The 26,181-nt window shown below is 40.7% G+C and overlaps 5 protein-coding genes across 6 annotated transcripts; 4 read left to right on the plus strand and 1 right to left on the minus strand.

Annotated features, from left to right (window-relative positions):
* Positions 1 to 380: 380 nt before the first annotated feature.
* LOC146626647 (elongin-B-like) lies at positions 381 to 6,186 on the minus strand. Its single transcript, XM_085360705.1, has 4 exons — positions 6,123 to 6,186; positions 5,216 to 5,350; positions 3,718 to 3,826; positions 381 to 1,564 (listed from the first exon to the last, which is right to left on the minus strand). Exons 1-4 carry the CDS (start codon positions 6,123 to 6,125, stop codon positions 1,452 to 1,454), a joined length of 360 nt encoding a protein of 119 aa, XP_085216831.1. The 5' UTR covers positions 6,126 to 6,186; the 3' UTR covers positions 381 to 1,451.
* Positions 6,187 to 7,707: 1,521 nt separating this feature from the next.
* Positions 7,708 to 11,115, plus strand: pkmyt1 (protein kinase, membrane associated tyrosine/threonine 1). Its single transcript, XM_085360706.1, has 7 exons — positions 7,708 to 8,076; positions 8,243 to 8,480; positions 8,573 to 8,846; positions 8,932 to 9,038; positions 9,121 to 9,293; positions 10,423 to 10,640; positions 10,743 to 11,115. The coding sequence occupies exons 1-7, from the start codon at positions 7,708 to 7,710 to the stop codon at positions 11,113 to 11,115; spliced, it is 1,752 nt and encodes a 583-aa protein (XP_085216832.1).
* Positions 11,116 to 12,144: 1,029 nt separating this feature from the next.
* On the plus strand, positions 12,145 to 13,555 carry LOC146626649 (uncharacterized). Its single transcript, XM_085360709.1, has 3 exons — positions 12,145 to 12,276; positions 12,505 to 12,703; positions 12,796 to 13,555. The coding sequence occupies exons 2-3, from the start codon at positions 12,514 to 12,516 to the stop codon at positions 13,515 to 13,517; spliced, it is 912 nt and encodes a 303-aa protein (XP_085216835.1). The 5' UTR covers positions 12,145 to 12,276; positions 12,505 to 12,513; the 3' UTR covers positions 13,518 to 13,555.
* An 853-nt stretch (positions 13,556 to 14,408) lies between these two features.
* On the plus strand, positions 14,409 to 17,191 carry LOC146626650 (uncharacterized). Its single transcript, XM_085360707.1, has 3 exons — positions 14,409 to 14,613; positions 15,233 to 15,444; positions 15,524 to 17,191. Exons 2-3 carry the CDS (start codon positions 15,234 to 15,236, stop codon positions 16,417 to 16,419), a joined length of 1,107 nt encoding a protein of 368 aa, XP_085216833.1. The 5' UTR covers positions 14,409 to 14,613; position 15,233; the 3' UTR covers positions 16,420 to 17,191.
* A 4,115-nt stretch (positions 17,192 to 21,306) lies between these two features.
* LOC146626651 (sesquipedalian-1-like) lies at positions 21,307 to 24,707 on the plus strand. 2 transcript variants are annotated; one of them, XM_085361404.1, is made up of 4 exons: positions 21,307 to 21,350; positions 21,800 to 21,910; positions 22,178 to 22,481; positions 24,247 to 24,707. In XM_085361404.1, exons 2-4 carry the CDS (start codon positions 21,830 to 21,832, stop codon positions 24,630 to 24,632), a joined length of 771 nt encoding a protein of 256 aa, XP_085217530.1. In that variant the 5' UTR covers positions 21,307 to 21,350; positions 21,800 to 21,829; the 3' UTR covers positions 24,633 to 24,707. The 2 variants fall into 2 exon arrangements, with proteins under 2 accessions (XP_085217530.1, XP_085217531.1); XM_085361405.1 differs by lacking the exon at positions 21,307 to 21,350 and adding an exon at positions 21,353 to 21,442.
* The last annotated feature ends 1,474 nt before the right edge of the window (positions 24,708 to 26,181 follow it).

Raw genomic sequence — 26,181 nt, forward strand, 5'->3', positions numbered from 1 at the left:
TAACATATCACAGAATAAAAAGCACAAGTGTAAATAATACAATTTAAATATGACAATTTGTTATACCTGCTTACTGTGCATGCCGGCTCACATATGGGCTGGACAGAGGCATTGTTAACGTCACTATCACACCTGTATATGAGTTTTGTGACTTCTACATCATCAGTGATTTCGATTTTACCCCCAAAACAGAAACACATTTTTTGAGCGATACATAAATCAAATGAAAAAGCAAATATGATGCAAATTAGAACTCACATATGCAATTTAATATTTAAGTTCTCTTTTTTTTTTTAATTTGTCAAGGATCAATAAACACTCCTTTGTCAAAAAGTTAAAATTTTCTGGAAATTATTTCATGGTTCAGGCTTTGCATGGTTGTAAGAATCACTGCTACAGCCCTGCCCAGTGCCTCCAACACAGATCAATACACTGAATTACTGATTTATTCATTAAATACTGACACAAACTTAAAAAACATAAAAAAACAAACAAATCAAAAAGCAGTCAGAGTAAAAAACCAAACAGGAAAAACTTTTAATTAAGCAAGATCACAGTTACAGGCTATGCATGTGTAATAAGGGGAAGATGCCACGTAAGTGTTGGTGACTTGTGATGTGTGCATTTACAAAATGAAAAGTTTAACACAAGAAACGCTCCTCCTGTGTATATACTGTATGTCACAGACAGAATATCCTTTGACCAAACAACTAAAGAAGAAGAAAAATAATCCCTCTGCTGTCCAAGAGGTACCTGCCTTTGGTCTCAGTGCGTGAAACACAACAAGGGACTAACGCGTGAAACAAACCGAAGAAACAAAATGATGATGAAAACAAAAATGAACGCAACTATCTTACAGACATTCTTCCTGGTTTACGATCGAATCAGAAATGTACAACGAAAAGTGGGAATCAGACCAGAGAAACGAATCAGTGGTAGGTCTATCTGCTTCTGTGAATGTAAAGCCTTTGTTTTGAGTTTGTTCATGCATTTGCTGATTCACACACTGGACTCTTACCCATGCATGTTAATTCTAGAGCACTGTGACACACAACTACGCCTCCACCCTTTCCAAAATATTAATGATAATAATTAGAATAACTCAACACATACACACACACACACACACGCACGCATACACACAATCACACTTTCCAAACCAACTTCTTCACTCGGTGCTTAGGAGCAAATTCAAGGAGCTGAACTGCATGTGATGTGGAAATCAATAGAGTTAAAAAACAAACAAACAAAAAAAACAACAAAAACGTGTGGGGGGGATGTTGAGATGACAACATGAAGGTAACATGGATCGGCTTGGTTACCTAAAACGTCCCCATCCAATCAAATGAAACTATTTTACACATCCTCCACCCCGCTACTTCTTCACCGCAGTTAATCTGCACACTGCCACTTCCATCCTTCCCGCCGATGCTCGCTTCCTGCCTCTGCCATCACTGCACTGCCTGTTCATTAGCAGTGCTACCAGAGTCCTGAGGCTTCATCACATCAGGGAGTTCCGGGGGGCTGGAAAAGGCCTCGATGTGCAGCTGCTCAAACATCTCATCTGCAGGGCACAGAGACAAGGAAGCATGAGCTCCATCGTGACAGCAGAGTTTAATGTGGCTGCACATAATAAAAGGTTGCTGAAATGAATCATTACTGTAGAGCAAGTGTATCCAGGGGAAAATCCTTCAAAACAGATTCATGCTCGTGTAACTAAGGACAAGCTTTGCTCAATGCACTTAAAGGTAGAAGTGCATAATTTGAGCCACAGCTTTAAGGCACGGGGACTCGGGTTACACGCAACACATTTTAATGCCGCTGAGGGCCCTTTGTGCATGCTCTTAAATATAACTGCTGGTAAATCCACGCTGAAAATCTACAATGAGTCTTCTTGAGTTAGTTACAGAATAAAATCACACCTTAATTTTTAAGGAATGAGTTTTGAAGGAGAAGTTACCTTGAAGCTTTCTTTTGAGTGACACACAATACACTCATTCAGTGATGCGATTTACAGTACTGTGCAAAAGTCTCGAGCCACCTCTCATTTCCTAAATAAATACAGTATGAGAGGCAAAAAGACTAATAAATAAATAAATATATATATTTTTTTAAAAAATAGAAAAGTAGACATGTTGTTGTGCTGAAGACCACAGATTACAGTGCAAAAGAATGGATTAGTCAGTCATTCATCATGGTTGTCTACTGAAAAACACTGTTGCTAAATGAGATCAGTGATGGTTTATTAAAAGAGAATAGCACAAACGTTTTCCACCAGTCGTGCTACTAACATTAAAAAAAAAAAAAAAAGAGTCATACTTCTTGGTAAAACGGAAAACTACTCTTTATGACAGAGGAAAATTTAGTACACATCAGAACTGAGAACATCACTTGATTCTCAAATTTTATTCCTTCTCAATAATTACACTGTTTCCAAGATTACATGTAGCATATAACCTTTTATGAATCTTCAACTCAAATACTTTAGAACAGGGGTGGGGAACTCTGGGCCTCAAGGGCCAGTGTCCTGCAGGTTTTAGGTATCACCCTGGGTCAACACACCTGAATCAAATGATCAGTTCATTATCAGGGCTCTGGAGAACTTGAAGACATGTTGAGGAAGTAATTTAGCCAACAGAACAAGCAACAGTGCTTGAGTGTCTGTCTTCCCAGAATGATGCTACGGCCAGTGCACTACTTATATAATGTAACTGTGCAAAAGAAAAGGAAAAATGCCTTTAATTTGGCACAGGACTTATCAGAGGAAAGCAGAGTTTCTGTGACAGTTTGAAGGAGATTGCACAATGTCAATTTCCAAGCATCACAACCTGGGGAATAAATAAAAACCCTCACTTGAGCTTCAGAACAAAAACTTCAGATTCACCCTTCCTAAAGAAATAAAAAGATAGCTTGCTTGCGAATACTTTGAGTCCTTTCTTTGCTCAAATGGAAATAAATCAGTTAGGTTCACATAAAAACACCAGCGCGTCTGACATGAACAAAGCAGACTGCCAACATGACACATTAGTTCCTTAAGGAGAAAACAGTGAAACTATAAGCTGGCCAAGTATGTTGCCTGACTCAAATCCAAGAAAACACTACTGGGGTATTTTTAAGACAAAAAGAGAACAACACAGGCTCTCCATGTTAAAGAAACTGTCTCTAAAGAAAGGAAGAACATCTCTATATAAAAACAAGGAACAATGGTATCATCCACCAAATGTAAAGGTGGACATCTCAAATTATCTCAGTAATAAAACGTGTGTTTCCTATAGGTGAGTTCCTATAGTGAAGCCCGTATTTTAATAAAGTAAACTGAGGTATTTTTAGCTGCTCCCTTATTTCCCAAGAAGCCGCCTTAATAGAGGGAGCCACATGTTTGATTTAGAACAGATTTTACACCAAATACCCTCCCTGACGTTACCCTCCCATTTATCTGGGCTCGCACTGGCAGTACACAAGCTTGCAACCCCCTGAGGCAGGATTTGTGTCTCCTCAGAAGGTCATTCACATGTCTTAACCACTACACCGCTACTTTAACACTGTAACTCTAAACTGTTCTGATTTTAAATAAAGAGTAAATACATGACAGTTCAACTCTGAGAATGATTTTTATACTAAGATATTTAAGCAATGGTTCATAGGAATGTACTCATTTTTGCTGTGTAGTGTACCCCTGATCTTTAAAACCAAACAAACAGCATAACCACAACATACCATTAATACGAAAGGCCAGACCGACTGTAGCTGGGGCTTGAGGTCTGGCAGTCTGGTTGGTGAATCCAGAGTCACCCAGAGTTTTGCTATCCTCTAGCAGCTGATCATCCTGTAATACAAAAATATCATGACCTCAGAATATAAGAAGATAGTCCAACTAATATGCAGAGCGTGTTTCTGATAGAAAATATTTAAGTAAGCAATGTTTATTTACAGAGTTACAAATTACTGCACAGGAAAACAAGTGAAAACTGGGAATAATCACAATAAAATATATTAGATACTTAAAACATAGTTCAATAGCAATACAAAACCAAAAATATTACAACACAATCTAAATACTTAAACCAAAAAGGTTTCAACGACTTTTCCATGAAGTCTAAAGAGCGAGCTAAATATAGCTGGAGTGGCAGACTGATCCATAGTCTTGGCTGCCACAGACTGAAAGGCTCTATACCCCAGTCTACAATCTTATATGAGGAACAACTAATGTATTTTGAGCAAGTGCGAAGCAGTGTGTTTAATGAGAAACTGAGATTAGTAGTCTGAGCTTGATTTAGTGCTCTGTATGTAAATATGAGAATTTTAAAACGAATTCTAAAATCAACTGTGAGCCGACGTAAAGAGCATAAAACAAAGAGAATGTGAGCACGTCTGTATTAGGGTCTGGATGCAACATTTTTTATCATTTGGAGGTATGAAAGAGATGATTAATCTAAGCGGGTAAATAGGGTGTTCCAGTAATATAAGCACGAAGACACAAATATATGAACAATTTTCTCCAGTCCAGCATGGAAGACCATAGCTTACAATTTGGAAATCTTCCTTTAATGAAAGAAACCAGAAAATGACATAAAATATTACAGAGCGATTACAAACACTAGACTTCAAAGATGAACAAAAGGAGGCAATCGCTTGACAGGTTCTTGAATATATTTTAGGAGGAGTTATAATCCTGGTCTCAGTCTCACTGAAGATTAAAACAAGGTAACTGCTGGAAAGCCAAACATTAAATCATTATAAACAATTAGCTAGGGTGGACAGTCTATCCAGCTGGTGAGGCTTAAAAGACATTTCAGCATGGACATGACAAGTAATGCCCCCGAAAGATTTGAACGATCCCAGCTAAAGGAAGGATGTAATAGGCCCAGGTTTGAGCCTTGTGAAACTCCACAGGTTAGAAAAGCTATTTGAGATCAAGCAATATGAGCACAGAACAATGTCCCACATCAGATGCCAGCTTTTAAAAACCTGCCTGAAAGGGATCAGAAATCTGTCATAGGTAAAAGAATCTAAATAGATTTTCCACAACTGCAAATTTTTCTGATAATTTCCTATTCAATGGTAATTTTGAAATAGGTCAATAATTACCAATATTTACCATGAGGTTGAAGTTTGTTGGGGTAATATTCAACTACTGTGAATGTTAACATTAACACTGGCTACATTCTGGCAAAATTAAAGTGCACATTTAGTCTTTCTGATGCTGTAAGCTCACTTTGTAGAGTCGCTGGTCCTCGGGTGGTCTTTTAAGTATTCCCTCGACAATACGCTTCAGCTCATAGACAGTGGTGGACTCCTTGGCATCTGTGAAGATTGTGGTCTTGTGACGCCGGATCATTAAGAACACGTCCTGAAAGGAAAAAAGGGGGGCACACAATGTAAAAACCAGCTACAGTTGCTCATTTACCAAGAAGTTGAGGATTGGGTTCTATGAAACGTTACTCCACATTAAGAACGTCTATCCACAAAAATATAGTTCTTGAGTAAATATATATTATGACCAACAATAACCCCGTTTTACTAGACAAAACATCTCATTAGGCCACGAAACTCGTTAATATTGCATGCCTATCCGAAACTGCTTAAACACCTAACCTGACTGTACAGTAAACGCGAAGATTTTTAAAAGGTTATATTACATGAAAATTTGATAGCGGATTCTGTAATAGATATTCTGATAAGTGTCACTTCATTTATTCATACGCTAGCAAATAACAGTGAACAGTGTGAAGCAGACGTAGCTCTGGGCTAGCGCGATATTAGCCGACACGTCAACTGTTTTGATAGTTCGGTGGAAAACAGCCCTAGATAACACACGGAATAGGTCTGACAAATACAGTACACACTCAGCTAACCACATGATATTGCCTGGATTAATTAGCTAGCTAGCGTTACAGCATTTCCATGGTTAGCTGAGCTAAGTTCCCTCGCTAGCTACACCCCCTCGGTTATGGATGGAAAGGCTAAGCTAGCAAAGCAAAAGTGAAATTAACATTTCTATAGCCAACAGTATCCGCTGTTATTATCACGTTAATACGTTTGAACACATCGCCGAACATTAACAGAGTGTCGAAATCTACGTACGACTCTCCCGAACTAATCGGCAATAATATTAAAGTTACCATTTCAAGTGGTCAGCTAGCTAGCCAGTTACGCCAGCTCTGTGTTTTGCAGCAAAAGCCCAGACTGCACTGCTCTCGGATATTGCGCAATGTACATGCGCAACTCGTACATTCCGTATTCACGGAGACCAGCTACGCAGCGCTACGTGAGAGTTTCAGAATTTGGCGCGAGGTAGGTTGACGCTTGAAGGGTGTACGCGCAGGGTTTGGATAGAAGACCGCTGTTTTGAAACCTGTCGTCAAAAGTGGACTATGGTCTGCGAGGTAACGTTTTTTAATTCCGCTTTAATTAAATAGTTAAATATAAAATGTCAGTTAGAGTAAGTTATCTTCTCGCGGGCTAGCCAGCTAATCAGGCTGTGTTGTCATGTTTGTTTTGTTCCGCCCGGGGTTAACGTTAGCCACAGGTGTTTAGCTGCGGTGACAGTTGTCATTGCTATAAACTAATGGACAGTATTTGTGCTTCGAGTAATGTTACGTTAACAAAGCGAAAAGTTATGTTGGAAAAATTAATCAGTTGTGTTTTATCAGCGGGTCTTTACTTTCCCCCTGACGCCAGGGGCTGGGCTGGGAAAAGGAATACCTGTCTTCCTACAAATGGGTTTAGTATCAATGGATCGAGAGGACTGTGCCGATACCGATATCAGACAAAAGCTCTACAACCTGTCAAACCAGATGTACCAGGAGTAGTGCTAAATGGGTGGGGATCAGTCTAGAAAGACCCATTTTTTTGTTTGTTTGTTTGTTTTAGTCTTCATAAATAATACCTTTTTGCCTTTGCTCTGTGGAGAACTAGATGAAAAGAAACCATTAAAACTGAGCACTAGTTGTGAAAAAAATCAACTTCCAGTTCTGGTGAGGAAATTTATAAATACCCAATGTGGGAATGAATACCATGTTGAATTGGAGCTTTTAATGATTTATTTGAACTGTTGTTTTTCCAGGGTGGAAGGATTGTGCAGCAAACATCTTTAATTACCAAAAACAAAAAACTGGGTGCACAAGTTTGAATTTATTTGGGATTTTCTGTAATCCTGTGTGTTCACTTGTGTTGTCAATGATCCCAATTACATATCAAAACTGGTTTAGGAATGGATAAAGCAGGCTAACCTGGAATGGCCTTCCCAAAGCTCTGACATCAACCCTGTAGAAAATGTACTGATTAGGCTTAAAAGCAGAGTCTGTGCCAGGAAACCAACTAATTTAAATGAATTCTGTCAAGACGAGTGGTCAGATATCCAACCACAATTATGCCAGATGCTTGTTGATGGGTACCAAAGGGGTCTAATCGAGGTGCAACTTGCTCAGGGACATTTAACCAAATATAAGTGGCGGAATATACTCTTGACCTTGTGTGTATTAGAGAAAATCTAAAATAAATCCAAACTCGTTTACCCAATTCTTCTTTTTTACAGCCACTTAAGATGTATGCTGTTAAATCATTCAACTATGAAAAGAGAGTGTATGTAAAATTCTCACCACATCTACATATATGTAGCTGTATGTATTGCTTATGTTTACAATTTTTACTTTTGACTGTTACAGCTTCCTGTCTTTATAGTAAAGAACAGAAAAGGTCGACACAATGTCTGTGGCGGTGGAAACTACAGTGCCGAGGGTGGCTCTCCCTCTTCCAACCCACTTCTCCCACGCGGAGCAGTCCTTCTCTCTCAAAAAGCGCCGGCTGCCTTTTTCCTCGTCGTCTACGTCAAACTCATCCTACTATTCCCCTGCTCGTCTCTCAAATTCTTTGCCTCCGCTGCCACCGTCTAAAGGATGCCCCCCGCTGAGCAGAATGTTTCCTCAGCATCAATCCCCCTGGACACCCCTGTCTAATTCCCTCAGTAAATCTCCAAATTCTGCGTATGATCCCAGCAAACAGCAGTCCTACTTCAATCAGTGCTTTACTAACTTGGGCCTGCTGGGGAGGGGATCATTTGGAGAAGTTTACAAGGTGAGCAAAACACAGATTTAAATAAAGAGGGCTATATAATAACATAATATATTTGGTGTTGCTGTTTCTTCACATCAAGGAAACTGGAAAATTCAGGATTTTAAGTATTTGTTTGTTTATTTTTCCAAAAGTTGTAATTTCTGGATATTTTCTTTTCTCTCTCCAGGTGCAAAGCAACAGAGATGGTCGTCAGTACGCAGTCAAACGCTCTGCTCAGCGCTTCAGGGGTAACAGTGAGAGGAATCGGAGCGTCAGGGAAGCCAGGAATCACGAGCACCTGTGTCCTCACCCTCATATTTTGAACTTCGTGGCTGCCTGGGAGGAGTGCGGCCGACTCTACATCCAGACAGAGCTGTGCAGCACCAGCTTGCTGCATCACGCTGAGAACCAGCCTCCTGGCCCAGGTCTGCCCAAAAACAGTTTGTATCAGCTGTGATTTTGTATAAAACTTCTACATCCTCGTTCATGCTGACTTGTGTTTTTTGCTTGTAAACAGACGAGCCTGCTGCTTGGGCCTACCTGTGCGATCTCCTCTCAGCACTGCAGCACTTACACTCTCATGGCTTCGTGCATCTGGACCTCAAGCCCGCCAACGTCCTCATCACCGCCTCTGGTCGTCTGAAGCTGGGCGATTTCGGGCTGCTGCTTGAGCTCAAACAGATGGGAGCTGCAGGGGAGAAATCAAAGGACGATGTTCAGGAGGGTGATCCCAGATACATGGCCCCCGAGCTGCTGCGTGGGGAGTATGGACCTGCTGCAGATGTTTTCAGGTACATATGTGATTCATTATGTACAGATGTGACTGATCTGATTTGAAATAAGTGTCTAAATATTATCGCATCCTTTTTTATTTAGTTTGGGGGTTTCCATACTGGAGCTTGCTTGTAATATCGAGGTTCCAAATGGTGGCGAGGGGTGGCAGCAGCTCAGGCGAGGCTGTCTCCCCACAGAGTTTACCAACGGTGAGATCTGCTCTAGGAGGCCTCATCAATTTCCTCATCTGATATAATGATTTTTCTTTTAAACTTCCATGTGTGATTGCAGGCCTGTCAGAGGAGCTTCAGACAGTCCTACAGATGATGCTGGCCCCAGAGCCGTCTGAGAGACCCACAGTCTCTGAGCTTCTTGCCCTCCCCTCTGTTAGGAAACGCAGGTGGAGGAGACGCATGTATCTTATGGCTGCTGAGACGATGCTGACACTGGCCTCCCTGTGTCAGGTAACAGAATCACTAAATCCTTTAAATATTAATCTTTTAGGATTGATTATTTTGATTAACAGTTTAGTAAAATGTCCTTGTAAGGATGCCACAGCATTAAAAATAGAATAACTTTATTGTCCACATAATGGGCAGCTGTTTTCGGTTCACCAAGCCACAAATCAACCAATCAGTTCATGAATCCTGGGAGATATCGGCCCACATTCATAGATATGCATATCTATAAATTCAATACAACTATAGAAATACACCACAGCATCTTATTATTTAGCATGCTGATTGCATTTGGTACAAATGATCCCTTATACCCCTTTAGCTAGAGGGATCCTATAAAGTTGTCCTGAGAACATTAATTCAAAGTCAGAATAATGGGGGTGTTCACGGTCAGCAACAATAGACCGAGCTTTCCTGAAGATGGTCTGATGACACAGCTTAGCCAATAAAGTTTGTTGTCAACCAATCATTTTTCCAGAAATTCTGACAATCCTGTTTATTTTGCTATTGTGTTCCTGTTTGCCACAGTCAGGCTACCAAACCAGGCTGAGATACTGAACGTAAAATCAAGCTGACAAACTCTTTCCAAAACGTTGTGCCTAACTCCGAAACCTCTTGACGTCCTGATAACAATGAATCTCTGATTAGCTTCCTTGTAAATGGATAAAGCATTAATCATAAAGTTGATCTTGCCATCAATATATATAAAGTGGAAAACCTGTCCATCGGGTCTGTGTTATTCAAGTGAAACACGTGTTGTGGACATTAATCAACAAATAACAAGATTTAAACCTCTCTTTCAACCTATGAACCTGAACAAAATAGTTAGAGTTCCTATAAAAACAAAAGACAATCATCAGCATATTTTAACATTTTCACATTCCCTGCATGTCATTTAAACAGAAAATAACAATAGTGATCGAACACACCCTTGAGGATCCCCCGTACTAACAATGGTTTCACCAAATAAAACATGATTAATACAAAGCTTTTCAGATGATCAGTTAGAAAATCTCTAATCCAGTGAATCAGTCCTGAAGTTAATTTAGCCTGGCCAATTCCAAACTTCAGCCTTTAAAGTTTACTTTCCTCAACCTTGACAAATACATTTTTCTATATTTTCTTTTCTTCATAGATCGTAGTCTCCTTTGGGTGTAGATTCCTCTCCTTCTTTCGCTTGCCCTTCCTCCCTCATTGGAACAATCCAGCTCCCTGCACTCCTCCTAAAGACAGTTGGGACAGGGATTTAACCCTGCCTCTCAGTGCCATGCATACTGACTCCGGGACCCCAGAAGAGGATGCAGTGTTTTTTCATCCCACAGACCCAGAACTGTCCCCCACCTTCTCACAAAGGTAGAGAATTATCGCATCAATAGGATGGAAGAAAATTTTTAAGTGAGTATATTTGTTCTGTTTAACTCTCCTTTTTTATCTTCCTTTGTTTTCATGTCACAGGGTAAAATCCAGATTGTCTGTAGAGAGCACATCCACGCCTCTCCCGGGCTCGCCAATGCGCTATCACCAGAGTCCTGCCCACACACCCACTCACTCAAATCTTAGTGGCTGGTTCTCATGTAAACTTGCTCAGACCCCTTCCAGCATCCACACTAATGGCTCCTGCCGCACACTGACACCTAAAGTGAGTCCCATACATGCCGAGCTGGACGCAGACCCCTTCCAGAGCTTACACTCTCCATCCACCAAGTCCTCACAGCGGCGTGGGCGCAACTGGGTCCAAGTGGAGGAGGTCGTACCTCCTCGACCCAGCTTGGAACCAAAGAACCTGCTCAGCTTGTTCGAAGAAACTGCTCTGGAGGGGGAACGATGAACACAACACTGCCTTTATCTCATTCATGAGTTTTTGTGCGAAAAATGTAATGTGACAAAGACCTAATGTATTAATGTAATAAGTTTACTAGCTTGTAAATATTTTTTTTGCCATTTTGTAACAGCTTCTTTTAATGTGCATTTGAAACAAAAAATGAATTTAGGGGAAAAGGGTTGGATGTGTACTCAGACCTTAGAACACTTTTCTTTTCTTTTTTTGATTTGTGCCAGTGTAATCAGTTGCTGAAACGACTTGTGACTGTGACTCTGCGTTGTTTACCTCGTGAGATACAAAACAAAGCTAGCAGAGTTTGAACTTGTGGAGCATGTTGTGACTATAAAGCACCTCAAAATACGACATGACTGGTGTTTCTTTGTTCTCTAGACTTGTGCACATTACAGTTTGATATAACAGGCTATCCTTTGAGAGTAGTCATCTGTTCTCTGATTGGATAGTTAAATTTGTGATTGACAAGACATTGACCAATCAGCTGAAAGGAAGAAAACTCGGGTCAAAACTCGTACTTGTAAGTTGAAACTTGAGTGCAGTTTCACACGTATTTTTTATATATATATTTTTTGCTTTGTATCTGTAACCAGACCTTAACAAAAACAACTTGTAACTTGTGTAAATATTTTTATACACACAAATCTTTTTCTTACGCACACACAAATTCTTATCTGCAGATGCACAAATATATATACGCATTCTGATTTACAAGTACAAAATATTTATGACCACAATTTGAGCCCATAGGACAGTCAACAGAAACACATTTTTCATAGTGCATGTTTGAGGTACAGTATATTTGAATTTTAGTAAACGCAGTACAGCTTTGTGGTGTTATGTTTTGAGCCCTTACCAGTAGGTGGCAGCAACGGGCCTCAGGAACGCTTCAAACCCATGAAGAGGACGCTGCCGCTTTATTGCTATCGCGCTGTTTATTAAACCGTTTTAACACCTGACCCGGTTTACAGCAGGAAAAGCTTCACACAAAGATGTTCGGCGGACGCACTGGCTGCCATTTTTAATCTACCTGCAGGAATCATTTTAAAGGGAAACGATTACCTGCATGAGTGTTAATATTTTAAACAATTCACGATTGCAGTTTGAGCGGCTGTTGAGACTGCGCATGCTTCATGGGATCGCATTAAACTCAAGGTATGTGAGCATTCGGCTTGTTAATAACTGGTAGTAAAAATGCACTCCCGTTTTTTCTGCTTTCCTCTTAAATAATACATTCTGCTATTTTTTTTTGTTGTTGTTCTTTGTTGCATAAATATCCAATCGCCATTATTTCTTTCATTTATCTAAGTGGAAATGTGCAGAACACATGTTGCATCCTGCAAAAGTCTGTTAAATATGCTCCTTAATTTTTTGTCTTCTTAGTCCTTAAAGATGGCCAAAATTGAGCGCCTTAATGTTCGAGTGGAAAAGCTCCTGTCTAAAGTAGTACAGGAGGTTCTGGATGTGGTGAAAGAAACTGTGTGCGAGTATCAGGAGAAAACTGCCAGAACCCAGAGAGAGAATCAGAGTCTGAAGAGGAGACTGCAGGAGCTGCAAGACAGAATTAACCTGGAGAGCAATGGTAAGAAAACAAAGGATCCAGCTGTGAGTACAAGTGGTGAAACAGCTGGATTTAAACTTTTTTAAAGTAGTTTAATGTGTGTCTTCCTGCAGGATTTGTGCCAGAAATGTTTGCATCCATCCCAGCAGACATGAAAGAGAAAGAAGAGGTGGTCATCCCTGTTGATAAAGACACTGAGTCATTAGGTGCTTCCTGCTTTTCCCCTGACCGTGCAACAGAAAGCCTGGGAAATCTGAAAACAAAGACACATGATGGACAGTCAGCCTCACTATTAAACCACGAAAGACCCTTCATTGCACCTCTGCATTCTGAAAATGACCAGAAAACGAAAGTAGAGCCTGCATCAGATAACGATGGCTTGCGTATTGTGAATTATTTTTATTGCGATCCATCAACGAGCACTGCAGGACTCGGAGGTGAGTCTGCAGTTTTCTACATTGATTCAGAACGTGACGTACAGGAGCCAGCGAGACACATCAGTGCAAACGATGCCGGAGAAGAAAACCAAACCAACACAGAAGTGGGCTGCTCGTCCTCAGCAGAGAAACTGCAGAGAAACGTCCGAAAACACTACAGCTGCTCTCTCTGCGGTCGCACCTTCAGGCATGCAGGTGACTATAAGAAACACAACCGGGTGCACACAGGGGAGAGGCCGTACTGTTGCTCGGTGTGCGGCAAGCGCTTCAGCCAGTCGGGGTACCTCACAGTACACCTGCGCTACCACACAGGAGAGAAGCCGTTTGCCTGCAGCCAGTGCGGGAAAAGCTTCAGTCACTCAAGTAACTTAAAGAAGCACCAGCAGACTCATCTGTGAAGGCTGGTGGGTTTTTCGAGGTCAGCTAAAAACATATAAAGAGGTTAATGCGCCTTCTTCACAGAATAGACTGCCTCTTAGGGAGCACTTGTGTTTTCCTGAGCTGCTGTTGTTGGTCAGATTTTGTTTGTTCCATTACTAGATTTTGAAGCATGGAGTCTGTAGTGTGTTTCTGTATTGTGATCTCCAAATAAAATAATTAGCTGATCAAATTCTTTTGGTCCTTCTGTGTGGTCCATTGCAATATTTGAGACGGGTGCACAATTTCTTTTGAATCAGTCTCAAAACCAAAATTGTATTGTTCTGAATCATCAGACTTAAAGGCACCTACTGGAAGCCACAGCTCATTTCTAAAATATATCCACCAATTGGGATCTCTTCTACTTATTCAGTTCAGGGTCACTTATTTAATTTGATTACTCTGTGATGTTGTAACATATTTCTTTAGCAGGTATGGGTTATTAATGTTACCAAAGACCCAGATGGGAAACTGAGACTGTTTTGGAGGACCTCAGCAATAGGATGAACTCAGTTCTCTTCAAAAAATAATTTGATCTCTTTATAATGTGCCACTGTTAGGAGTAGATTACAATTAGGGTCCTAATTTTGGCTTCTTGTAATAATTCTTGAGGTGCAGAGACAGTATTCATGCTTTTGTTGTGACTTCAGATATAGATATGTGATATTTTATTTATTGGCTCTGTCATGTCACAAAACAATTAAGGGTTCAGGATGGCCTAATATAACAAAATAATTCACAATATCACAATTTATTGTATGATAAGAAGAAGACAGAAGCGTTTCACTCGGACTTTTATTTTGAAAACAACCCCTCTGCACACGTGATCAGAGTTCTGCTTCCGGATGTTAAAGATTGTTTTTGCTGTTCGTGGATCTGCTTTGTTACATGTTGTCAGTTTTTTTTTTAAATAAATTATCTTTACAAGTTTGATAGGATAAATTACTTGTCATTAAAATTGATTTATTTATGTATATTTTTGCTAACACGATAGCCTTATGACCAAGTGTTTGGACCTCTGGGATGTTTAAACGGAAAACATTGATATACGAAGCTAACTTCGGGACTAGCTTACAGGTACTCCTGGAGATTTAAAAATATTCTCGTATCTAAAACTGATATTAGTAACAGTTACAAGATAACACTGCCACGTATTTCAGGTTCTAGAAGATGAGTAACCATCATTTTACCTGTTTACAATGTTTTAAATCTCGGACCAAAATAAGGTGAATGTAGCTGAATGGAAGTGTAGTAGGAAATCATTTGATTGCGTTGCATGACGGTTTAATAACAGGACAGGTAATCACTGGTTTCTGAAAGAACAGGTGGCTCTAATTCGTTGTTTGAAGTAACAGGTAACTGCACCCATCAGTGCTGTCATATACAATCACTGGACACTTTATTAGGTACACCTTGTTTGCACCGGGTTGGACCCCTTTTGCCTTCAAAACTGCCTTAATTCTTCATAGCATAGATTTTATTACCGGGTAGGCTGTGGTGTTTAAATTATGCTTGGTTGGTATTAAGGAGGTCAAAAAAATATTCCCCACAATGAGCAGTTAAGCAGGTGTACCTAACTAGGTGGTTGATGAGTGTAATCACCTAGCGGTAGCATCAACGGTATTGCTTATCATACATTTCTCCTTAATGAATATATAAAAACAGATGTGTTCTCATAAGTGGTGTTTCATTTCAGGATGTCTAAACTTGAGCGTTTGAACGCCCGGGTGGCCAGACTCCTGACCGAAGCCGTGCAGGAGGTTCTGGAGGTGGTGAAGGAGACGGTGTCAGAGTACCAGGAGAAAACAGCCAGGACACAGAGAGAGAACGAGAGTCTGAAGAGGAGACTGCAGGAGCTCCAGGACAAGATACCAAAAGAAAGCACCCATGAGAACACATATAATTTTTGTGAGGAATTTATTATTACAGATAATGTAACATTTTTGTTCTGCTTAAGGTCTCTTATTCATGATTGCAAATTTCACAGCTGTCCTGACTACAAGTGGGCCATCAGCAGAGGAGTGCGACACAACAGCAAAGCAGGATCGGCGCATCATTCAGAAGCATGACTCGGATGTTATTGCTCTCGCAGAGCAAAACAGCAACCAGCTCAACTATGTCTTGAAGCAGGAGACTAAAGAAAAAGAGAGCCACAGCGGTATTCAGACACAAGCTGAGTCCAAGTTGGCGCAAATGTCCACAGACCACCACAAAGTACAGCTGGCAGATGCAACGCACAACTTAGAGGGGCAGCGTATGCCGTCTGAAACCAGGGACGCCGGCGCAGACCCTTACTCCAGCGCACTGTTTGGGTTAAACATGGCTGCTATCAAAAGTGAATCAGAGCCCACAGACTGCATGTCATCACAACAACCATGTCTTCAATCTCAGTACACCGGCTGCATGGATTTAAGCTGCAACTCCTCTCGTCACACCTCTACCGAGACCCTCAGGCCGCAAGCTAGCGCCGAGCCTTATGGACTCGTTTTTGTTCGTTCAAATCACATGGCACACAGGAGGCATGGATTAGCAAAGAACACCAGGGCCGGTTTGGACGGCAGACAGATCAGGATGGAGCACCTCAGGAGAGACGGCTTCCACTTGTGCGTGGTCTGTGGAAAGACGTTCAGCAGGGTGGGGAACCTGAGAATCCACCAGCGCTGCCACACAGGAGAGAAGCCGTACGGCTGCGTCCAGTGTGGAAGGCGCTTCAGTCAGGCGGGAGACCTGAAAAAACACAAAAGGGTCCACACGGGTGAGAAGCCGTACTACTGCAGCCAGTGTGGAAAGAGCTTCAGTCGAGGGGAGAACCTCAAAAGACACCAGAGGATCCACATCGGAGAGACGCTGCAGTTGCAGCAAGCGTGTCAGGAGCAGCGGTAGTGATTACAGCACTGAGTCGAGTGCACATCAATAAAATCAGCAGAGTTTTTTGTTTCTTTTTTAGAGATTTTTAAAGGTTGATTTTTGACCTGTGATCCTAGTTTTAGAAACAGTTGCAGTGTATTTAAATTGTTGCTAACTGGAGCTGTTGGAAGGCTCCTTTGTTTGTCACGCTAAGCATGGAGAAGCCAGGCGTCTGTTTTTTACCCTCTTAACCAAATAGGGGAAGTCTTAAAAAAATGCATACTCTCTATATCTGATATATCTGGTATATCATATCCGTGCAGTGTTACTTTGGTGACACAACTCAACCGAGTGTTGAAATTGTAATAACAGACGGCAGCAGATGGGCTTCCATGCATTGTTGTAACTTGCAAGAATATATATGTCAGTGCTCAAGAGAAGGATCTTAAACAGGAAGCTTCTGTCACCTTTCAGCTAATTACATTCTCAAGGTGCTACACAGGACATATAAATAAACACCGGGCATCAGTGTGGTTTACACAGGGTGTATCAAAAGAGTCATCCAATTTGGAAAGGCTGTATTTTTAAAGAAACAGTGTTTCAGTCATTACAGGTGAACGACTGAACAGTTAAAGCACTTTGACAACAGATTATTCCTTTTGATACACCCTGTGTAATGAATAAAGCTAGAAATGTAAAAAGAAAGGCACAAAAGCATGCAGGTTTATATATAAATGTGAGCTTTTCATTTAGATCGAGAGATGTTAAGATTTTATTGGAGCTACATTTGAAACAGCTTGTAAAGAAACTAGAGTCTGTAAATCTTCAGCGATACATTTGTATGGCCTGTGAAATCTAATCGAACTTATGTATGCTAAAAATGTGTTTATATGTATGTCTTGTGAAGCTCCGAGGGAATGTGACTTCTAAAAGTTGGGTTGTGCCCAAATGTTTCATAAACACTGCTGCTTCATTTGAAAAAATTCGATTATTTGCATTTTTTTACATGTTTCTATGATATTATGAAGAACAATAATAAGCATTTTATAAGATTCAAATAGATGACCCCTCCCTGAACCTGGTTCTGCCGGCGGTTTCTTCCTGCTAAAAGGAAGTCTTTCCTCTCACCAAGTGCTTGCTCATAGGGGATTGTTATTGATGGACTTTGCTCCATCATGCTGGAAAATTGCCACCAGATTGCTCTTGGATCACGGGAAGAAGTTGGGCTTGGAGGACATTTGTAGGATAGTCAAAGAAATAATAATAATAATGATAATGGATTGCATTTATATAGCGCTTTTCGAGACCCTCAAAGCGCTTTACAGTTCCTCTATTCATTCAGTCTGACATTCACACACTGGTGGAGGCAGCTACAGTTGTAGCCACAGCTGCCCTGGAGGAGACTGACAGAAGCGAGGCTGCCATATCGCACCATCGGCCCCTCTGGCCATCACCAGTAGGCGGTAGGTGAAGTGTCTTGCCCAAGGACACAACAACTGAGACTTGTCCATGAGTGGACAAGCAGAAGCCCAAAAGCTTTGATCGGCTTGAGAGCTCTGATCATGCAGATCTCAAAAGCTGATATCCTGCATGCCACAAAGAATTGCAGAAGTTATGAAGAAGATGATGAAATGCTTGTGATTGTGCTTCTGTGCCATGGAAACATGCAGGGGTTAAAGTTTCATTCCCACATCTTCGGTTAATGAGTAATGAATGTGCTGCAGTCTGGCGTCCTTCCAGCTGATGCCATGGAGATACTTACTTAGGAAGAGTACTGTAGCATAAATGGAGTAACTGTGTTTAAAGTGGCAGGTAATTTCAAAGAACTCAGCAATAAACACACAAACTGTCTGTGCAGCTTGGCTATGCAAGCTAAAGATACAGCTGCTATTTTTCAGAGAGAGAAAAGTGAATCTGTAATAAGATCACTCAGAGATGGAGAAAAATAATAAGAGGATGACGAGGTTATTTTCAAAAGCTATAAACTCAGAGAGCGACAGTTGACAAGCTAGAAATGTAAAGTTTTACATGTATTGTTACGTTAATGGTTCTTGTTCTGTTTTTGGTTTTTTTATCAGAAGCTAGATCTGTGCAGGATGTTTTGCTGTAGCTGAACGGTTATTTCAAGTTGTGAAACTTGAATTGGAATCATTTTGTGTTATGTAAATGGTATGAAAATACTACACAGTTCAGTGCAGGCTAAACTGCTATGTTAGCAGTGTTTACATCCAGTGTACAGTACTGTGCTGTGTTGTGCTGCTGTAGAGCAGGCTGTGGTATTCGTGGCCACTTAAATTAGGTGAAGCAGTGGTGGAGATGGGTAACCAGGTGAAATATATGATATAAAACTCAGGTAAATTTACTTTGCTGATGCTTTTGCACTGATGAAATTCACCTTTATTTAAGTGAAATTTAACATAGTTTGATTTTTAAAAAAAAATGTAATTCAGAAGTTTAAAAACCACCAAGGTGGATCGAGGCTGATGATGCTGTTTAGCTTAAATTCTACCTTTCATATTGCCTTTATACCGGCCAGGTGTTGAAATAACCGCTTCATAGGTCATGTTAAAAACAGTTACTCTATCAGCTGACAGCCTGTACCCACAAAGAGAGAGGAACTCTAATGGTACTCACAATGAAAATTAATTTGTAACTTATTAGTAAGTGATTCATTAGCTCATGCTGCACTGCTTCAGTGGATCTTAGGGTTTTGCAGCCTGTAACCCATGGAAACGTGTAAGAAATAATCTAAATAAGAAATGAAGCAGCAAAGTGTTTAAAACACAGAGTTTTGGCTATACAAAAAGGAAATAAATATGTTCTTGCAAGTTAGATGGTGTGCAGGAGCCTCTTTGTCTCCAATGCTACCAGCATTACAAATGCTATATTGATGTGTCTTCTAGGTCTGACTCCGTTATAACAGTTTCCTGTGAAACGTTGGTTTGAAAAGGAGGTTAACTCGACGAGTTGACCTCTTTCGGTCACCTGCAGAATGTGTCGTCATTTCGGTAAATGTCAGAGAAACCTTTTAAAAATCTGAATTGCATGATTGTCATTAAAGCTACCCGACTTTCCAGACTGATTAAAGGCTTTCTGATGGTTGGACATATGTATTGCAAGTTAAACTTGGTTTGTGAAGCAAAGGCAATAAACTAATTTATTACCATTACCGATGGCTCAGTGAGTGACATTTTAAGCAAACTGTTCTTCAGCAGACTGGTCAGCAGCCACAAGTGTATTGTGTAAGTAATTATCACATTTGCACCCACTTGAGTTTTTGCACAGCATGTGTCAGCAGGGTTTTTCTGCTAAAAACAACAGTGACCACATAACCTAAAGCAATCTGCACATCAACATTGTTTTCTGAAGCGGCGGTTCACTCAGAAGCGTTTGAGAAACCACAGGTGCTGGCACAAGTGAGATTCAAATGCCACGAGAGAATATGCATTATGTTAACAGTACTGCAAAAAAGTCTTGAACCACCTCTCGTTTCTTTATGTTTTGCTTCCAAGCAGTCAGACTTTTTGTCATTTTTTAAATGGTCTTGAGTAAGAGTTCTCCAGGCTTTCTGGAGGTTTCTATTTGGACATTCGCTGCTTTTTCACTCCAGTCCAGTCTTTGTATTTGGACATTTTCACAGGAAATGTTTTCCTTTGTTTGTTAAGCCACTTAACACTGACCTATAAAGCGTAAAAATGTGCATAATTCAAGGGGTGAACCACACATAACAGACAACTTAGCAAAAAATCCGTTTTTAATTGTGTCTGTAGTTATTAGTGGCCTAAAAACGTCATATTTTAACGGCATAAAATATTACCAAAGATAAAAGTTTAACAGGCATAAAATTGCATTTTTGTACCAGCCGGCTCATTCCCAAAGAGCTATTAGCCAAAACCCTGACATAACAGTGTGGTGTGCAGTGTGTCCTTAAACTGGACAAGTGGAGGAGAAATTAGGAAGTAGCAGACTTACAAAACTATCCACAGAAGATAAACAATATCTGAAAATGCTTTCCTTACATAAGAGGATTTATGGAGTGATGAATTAAAATGCTAAAGGTCAGGAGGGAGACTCAACAGTGAGTCTTTACAGTCACTGAAACACGGTGGCGGCTCTGTCATGTCTGGAGCTGCATTTCCACAAATCACAACAACAGCTACCTCAAGCTGCATTATAATGTAAGGTAAAGGCCCTACAATAATATGGAGAAACCCCCAACAATCATATGATGGAATTATGGAAGCAGAAAACTACCATCAGATTTGATCCACCATAAAATTCCACGTGGGAAATATCAGCTTGATAACAGCTTCACTTTTAAGCATGACAATGATCCAAGCACACTGCCAACACAGTAGAAGCACCTGGATGGAAAAAACACAGTGGATTGGCCTCCCCGGAGCCTGGACCTCATTATTACTGGAGCAGTGTGGGGTCACCTTCACAGAGAATGTAACATCCAACATCCACAAAAGAGCTTTGACTGTGGATCAGGGGTGGCTCGAGACTTTTGCACAACACTATAATTTTGTTTATCGTTCATTGTGTGCATTTATGTTATCAGGTTTTCACCAATCAAGAAGACCATTTTCATTAATCAAGAAGGTCGATTTTTGATCCTCATTCGTATGAAATTTTAAAGTACTTTTAAATAAAAACAGCGTGAAGCAATGCAGGTTTTGTAAGAGGGCCCCTCTGCAAGACGAAACCGCTGAATTACACAACAGCAGTGCCAAACTTCAGCATTTGAATTGCTTTTAGCTGCATCAAAGGAGCCGATTTTACAAGTATGACACATTTACAACTGATTTGGGTAAACTGACAGGGTTTCTAGCCTAAGTGATAAAACCCGGGGACCAGCCCATTTATTTAAAGTGTTTACGTGTAGCTGCGCTCACCTTACCAGGAAGCGATTGATTGACTCAGACGCTCACAGAGGAACGGCTTCATTTTCCCATTTCACAGAGGTGAGTAAACAAGAACCATGTGGATATGAGAAACTCATCGGCCTCTCCGTTTCTCAACTTTTAGGCGTATTGCCAACGGAGACTGGTGTTGAGTAAGTTTGTGTTACTACAGGCGCGCGTAAACGCCTTACTTAAAAAAAAAACTCGTCTTATTCATGGCGATCGCCGTGTTTTCGGCTGAATACGAGCGAAACACGACTGTATTTAAGTTTCTGTTGTAGAAAAGAAAGCAGTCATTCTTATTGTTGAATATGAACGCCGAGATATGAATGCATTTCCTTGTTTAAAACGCGGAAAAAGGGCGCTTATTTGGCCGCTGGGCGACAATGGGTCATTAAAATATTGTTAACATAACTTCTCCATAATTATAAATAGTCACAGCAATAACATGAGGAAGTACATAAAGTCTTTCTTTTTCTTTCTTTCGATCTGTGGTGTGTGCGTGGCAGATTTTGCTCCGGGCACACTGAGATGTTGAAATGAAGATTGATGAAAAAGTCCTCACCTATTTTGAATCTTGCAACTCACCTGTGGATAAGGAAGGGTACCTGTACAAGAAGGTAAGACGCCCTGGCTCAGGTTTACAGGGAACCTGATTAATGTATTGTTTTGAAAAACAAACAGAAAGGGTAGTGAGGTTATCTAAAGTAAATAAACTCAGAGGGGATTTTTTTAAAACTGTTTTTAAGTTCAGCTTTCAAAATCTCTGTGACATTTCACCTCCCACTGGGTTGCCTGTTTCCTCAAATCAGTTATGTAAGAAATTGAGTACACAAGGCGTTTGTACAGCAGTCAGTAAAACACAACTGTCACACACACACACACAGGGTGAGATCAAGACTTCCTATCAGAAGCGCTGGTTCGTGCTGAAGGGGAACCTCCTCTTCTACAAAGACCGGCAGACCGACCGGGATCTGGTCGGAGTGATTGTTCTGGAGGGCTGCACCGTCCAGCTGTGCGAGTCCGAGGAGAACTTCGCCTTCTCGCTGGTGTGGAGCGAGCCGGGGCTGCGGACGTACAAGTTTGCCGCGGAGAACCAGGCCAGTCAGGAGAGCTGGATCAAAGCCCTGCTGTCAGCCAGCCACAGCTACCTGGCCCTGCTTGTAGTGGACATGGAGTCGAAGTACAGAGGTGAGGGCAGAAAGATGGAGCGGGTTTATCTTTGCTGGGGAGAGGGGGGGCTAAAGAGAGCAGCCTTTGTTCTGGAGGGCAGCTGCGAGAGGCGTTGCATCACTGTCTACATCAGACACCTGGTACACTGTGGTACATACTGTACACACGCACGCACGCACGCGCACACACACACGTACACGCACATATTATGATCTCGCAGCATCAGTCGCATCATTATGATCACTACTGATGTTTTATCTATTAACAGAGTAGTAATGAGAGCACAGTTCATTTCAACCAAGTTTTTATTGTTAATATTTGTTATTGATCGTTCTGCTTTTGTTCTAAAGATCGGTCATAAATTTCTCATAGCCACCACAAAATCGATCTCATGTCATATACAGACACGTCTCATTAAAACAAAGTTGAAATGCTCTCACAGATTTGGGGGCGTTTTGCTTAAAAACTGGCTAAAATGACGGTTAGTTTCACCTGTTAAGTAGTAATTGACTTAAGTGGTAATTAAGTTAATATCAGTCATTGAATCCGTTTATGGACCTGATGTCCTGACCATGAGGTGTGAGCATAAAGCTCTCGTAAAACAGAAAGCGTAGGCCTACTAGATTTATGTTTGGTGCTAGAGCGGGCGTCCAACTGGGAGGTTGATGGTTCGATCTCCAGCTCCTTTAGTCTGTACACTGAAGAATCCTCGGGCAAAATACATTTATCTGTGTGTGTGTGTGTGTGTGTGAGAGAGAGAGAGAGGTACAGGACTAAAATAAAAACTAGATTTTTGAAAAGAAGTATAAGTAACTGAAATGATTTTGTGAATAAAAATGAAAATATAGAGGAAATATCCAGAGTTTCTGTGTGATAGAATTCTGTGACACACTTTGAGTCAACCACCACCTCTGACACGCGCCCTTCTTACAGCTATAATCAAAAAAAGACTAAAACTAAAACTGAAACTAATAAAAACTAAACTAAAATTAGACACAAAGATCAATTAAAGAGGTTTTACAAAAACAAAAAACTAAAGCTTTAGTTCAGGGGTGTTAAACAAACATAAGGCTCAGGGGCCAGAATCGGCCAGCCAAAGACTCCTACCTGGCCCACTATAGAGCTTCGGAAAATGTGAAGGACAACTTTAAATGTTAAACTTTTAACTGTTTTTTTTTTTTTTTTTAAAGATTACAGCTTTTCCAAGTGATAAATACCTCCCCCACGGTCATTCCTGTAACACTACTGTCAATAAAGAAACAGATAAACAATGAAACAACATGGATTTCTTGGTTGTTGTTTTTTTGGTTTTTTTATTGTATGCTATAGACATTAATGGTTTTTACAGCAGGTTCACAGTAAAAAGAAAAAAAAGACATTCTGTTATTTCCCCCAAATTTCCATTTTATAATTACAACACAGTCAGAGCTAATTTTACATATTTATTTCTTACAGTTTGAGCCTAAAGCAGCATTTCTTTTATCATGTAGAAAAACTGACAGAAAAAACTTGGATTAGCACCTGTTTGCTTAGCATGTACGACACAGTTCTTTATTTGTGTACATTTTCTGAGCATGTAGTGATCAGTAAGAGATTCTCAGTATTCCAGAGCCCACAGCCGGAATAGATCACCCACTGATTGTAGAGTTAAAGGTTAGATTAAAGCGTCATTGAGCAAGTGGATGGAGCTCTGCCGTACACATGCAGCATGAGCAGATTTTGTCTTTCTCTTCATGTGCATTCAGCTCCTTAATTTCTATATTTCACTGTTTTTTTTCTTCAGATGCAGTTGGTGCACTCTCCAGTAAACCAAGCAAACCTTTTGTCATGCCAAATTTCAGCGCCATCCAGCCTGCTGCCGTCTTTGTGACCTCAAACACCTGCACCTCATCTGCACTGGGAACAGCACCCAGCCCGAATTCCTGTCCAAACCTACAAGCTCTTACCATTTCATCCAAGACGGCCAGTAAGAAATCACCCAAACTGCGATCGAAGAAGAATGCCAACGCGGTGCCTATGTTTGATCCATTTCAGACGATTGGGGAGTACGACTTTAACCAGCTGCATGAAGATTATGGAAAGGAAGTAAAGGAACTGATTGTCATGTGGTCAAAGAAAGGACACGGCGGTGCGAATGTTCAGGAAGAAAACTTGATAGATTTTGAATGATAAAAGTTGGCTTTGTTTCTAACCCTTAACTTATAGAGAAGCTTTATCATGCATACGTGCACTGGATTAGAAATGTGTCGGTAATATATAGTTGACATAGTTATATTTGTTTTCTTCCAGAAACATGCTGTTTCTTTTTTACTTTTTCATAGATTAGTCAATAAATGATCTATGATCATCTGTTTTATTAACCTTTGTTTGTCACTGCAATGATGTTATTTCCTAAGTTGGCATTTTTATAAAGTCACACACCTGAAATATGACCTCCATCTGCTCCAGCTAGTCTACTGTCTCTATACTGGACATACTATGGCTAACCAGTTCAGGTGAAAACCTTCCTCTTAAGACATGGATGTCAAGCCTGTGTTACACTGTGGGCCACATACACCACATTTTGATTTTAAGGAGGCTGGATCAGTAAAACTGTTCTTTCTGTCCTTTAATGTTTAACTACACATTTACTAAAGAAATGCTGCTGTGGCAAATGAAAGAAATGTGTCCGCACGACTCTTTGGGATTAAACTGTAAGAAATAAATGTGTTCAATTACAGAAAGGATCCTGGTAGCTTAAAACTAGACTGAAATTTTCTGTTAATTCACAGAAAATGTAAATTTCTTTTGTTGATTTTTTTTTACTGTGAACACATTGTAAAAACAGAGTTTTTCCTTCGCACAAAGCTTTCCAGTGGGCTGGATTTGAGTCTTTGGCAGGCCTTATGTTTGACACGTCTGTCTTAACATGCCCGAACAAATTTCACCGAGGACAGAGAATGAAAGAAACTGTGAAACGGTGATATAAAATTTGCTTATTAATAACAGCTTCATTACTTCAGAGCTGATAATACCTGGCGTGTTTATAAGAAATAAATCTGCCAGCCATTAAAAAGGCCTGAGTTAATCTGTAGCTGAAAGTTGGCCACATTTCCATTTTAAATCAGGAATTGTCCGATCGAGGAAACATTTCCCTTTGGGCTCTATTATTATTGATGACCTAATGAGTCCATTTTGCCTCACAGATTTAAACAATTTTACCAGTGACAGGGTAAAAAAGGACTGACAGTTGGCTGGGGGGCAACACAGGCCAAGAAGGGTGAAGTCCGCTAAATTTTAGAAGGGGGTCGAAATGGCTGAGAAACAGAATGGCAGGAGGGCAGCAGGGCTATTTCAGTCTGTACAGCTGTCTTGTCTTCGTGGTCTTTGCTCGGTCTTTCTCCTTCTGTGTCTGCATCGCTTCTTTTTTCAACCTTCGAGCCTACAGCTGAGCTGGCTGCTTATCGGCTTCACATACAACACATTTTTTGCCTCCTCCTTGCCAATCGGGCGCTTCGTTTTCCATCATTACAAAACATTGCAGATAATTTAGGTCATATTTTGCCACGTGAAACGCTACGTCCACGAGCCAGCTAAGACTCTGGATCGCTTCACACCAGCGTGGGATACCAATACATACATACCTAAGCTGTACAGTTGTGTGATTGATGGCCAGCCAATGATACTCATATATGGGGTTTAGTGGGTGGGTCACTGTCCTCCTATCCTAAAGCAACTA

The sequence above is a fragment of the Diplotaxodon limnothrissa genome, linkage group LG8 (assembly GCF_057381915.1).
Source record: "Diplotaxodon limnothrissa isolate DT_005_m linkage group LG8, D_limnothrissa_male_GT1.1, whole genome shotgun sequence".
NCBI lineage: Eukaryota > Metazoa > Chordata > Actinopteri > Cichliformes > Cichlidae > Diplotaxodon > Diplotaxodon limnothrissa.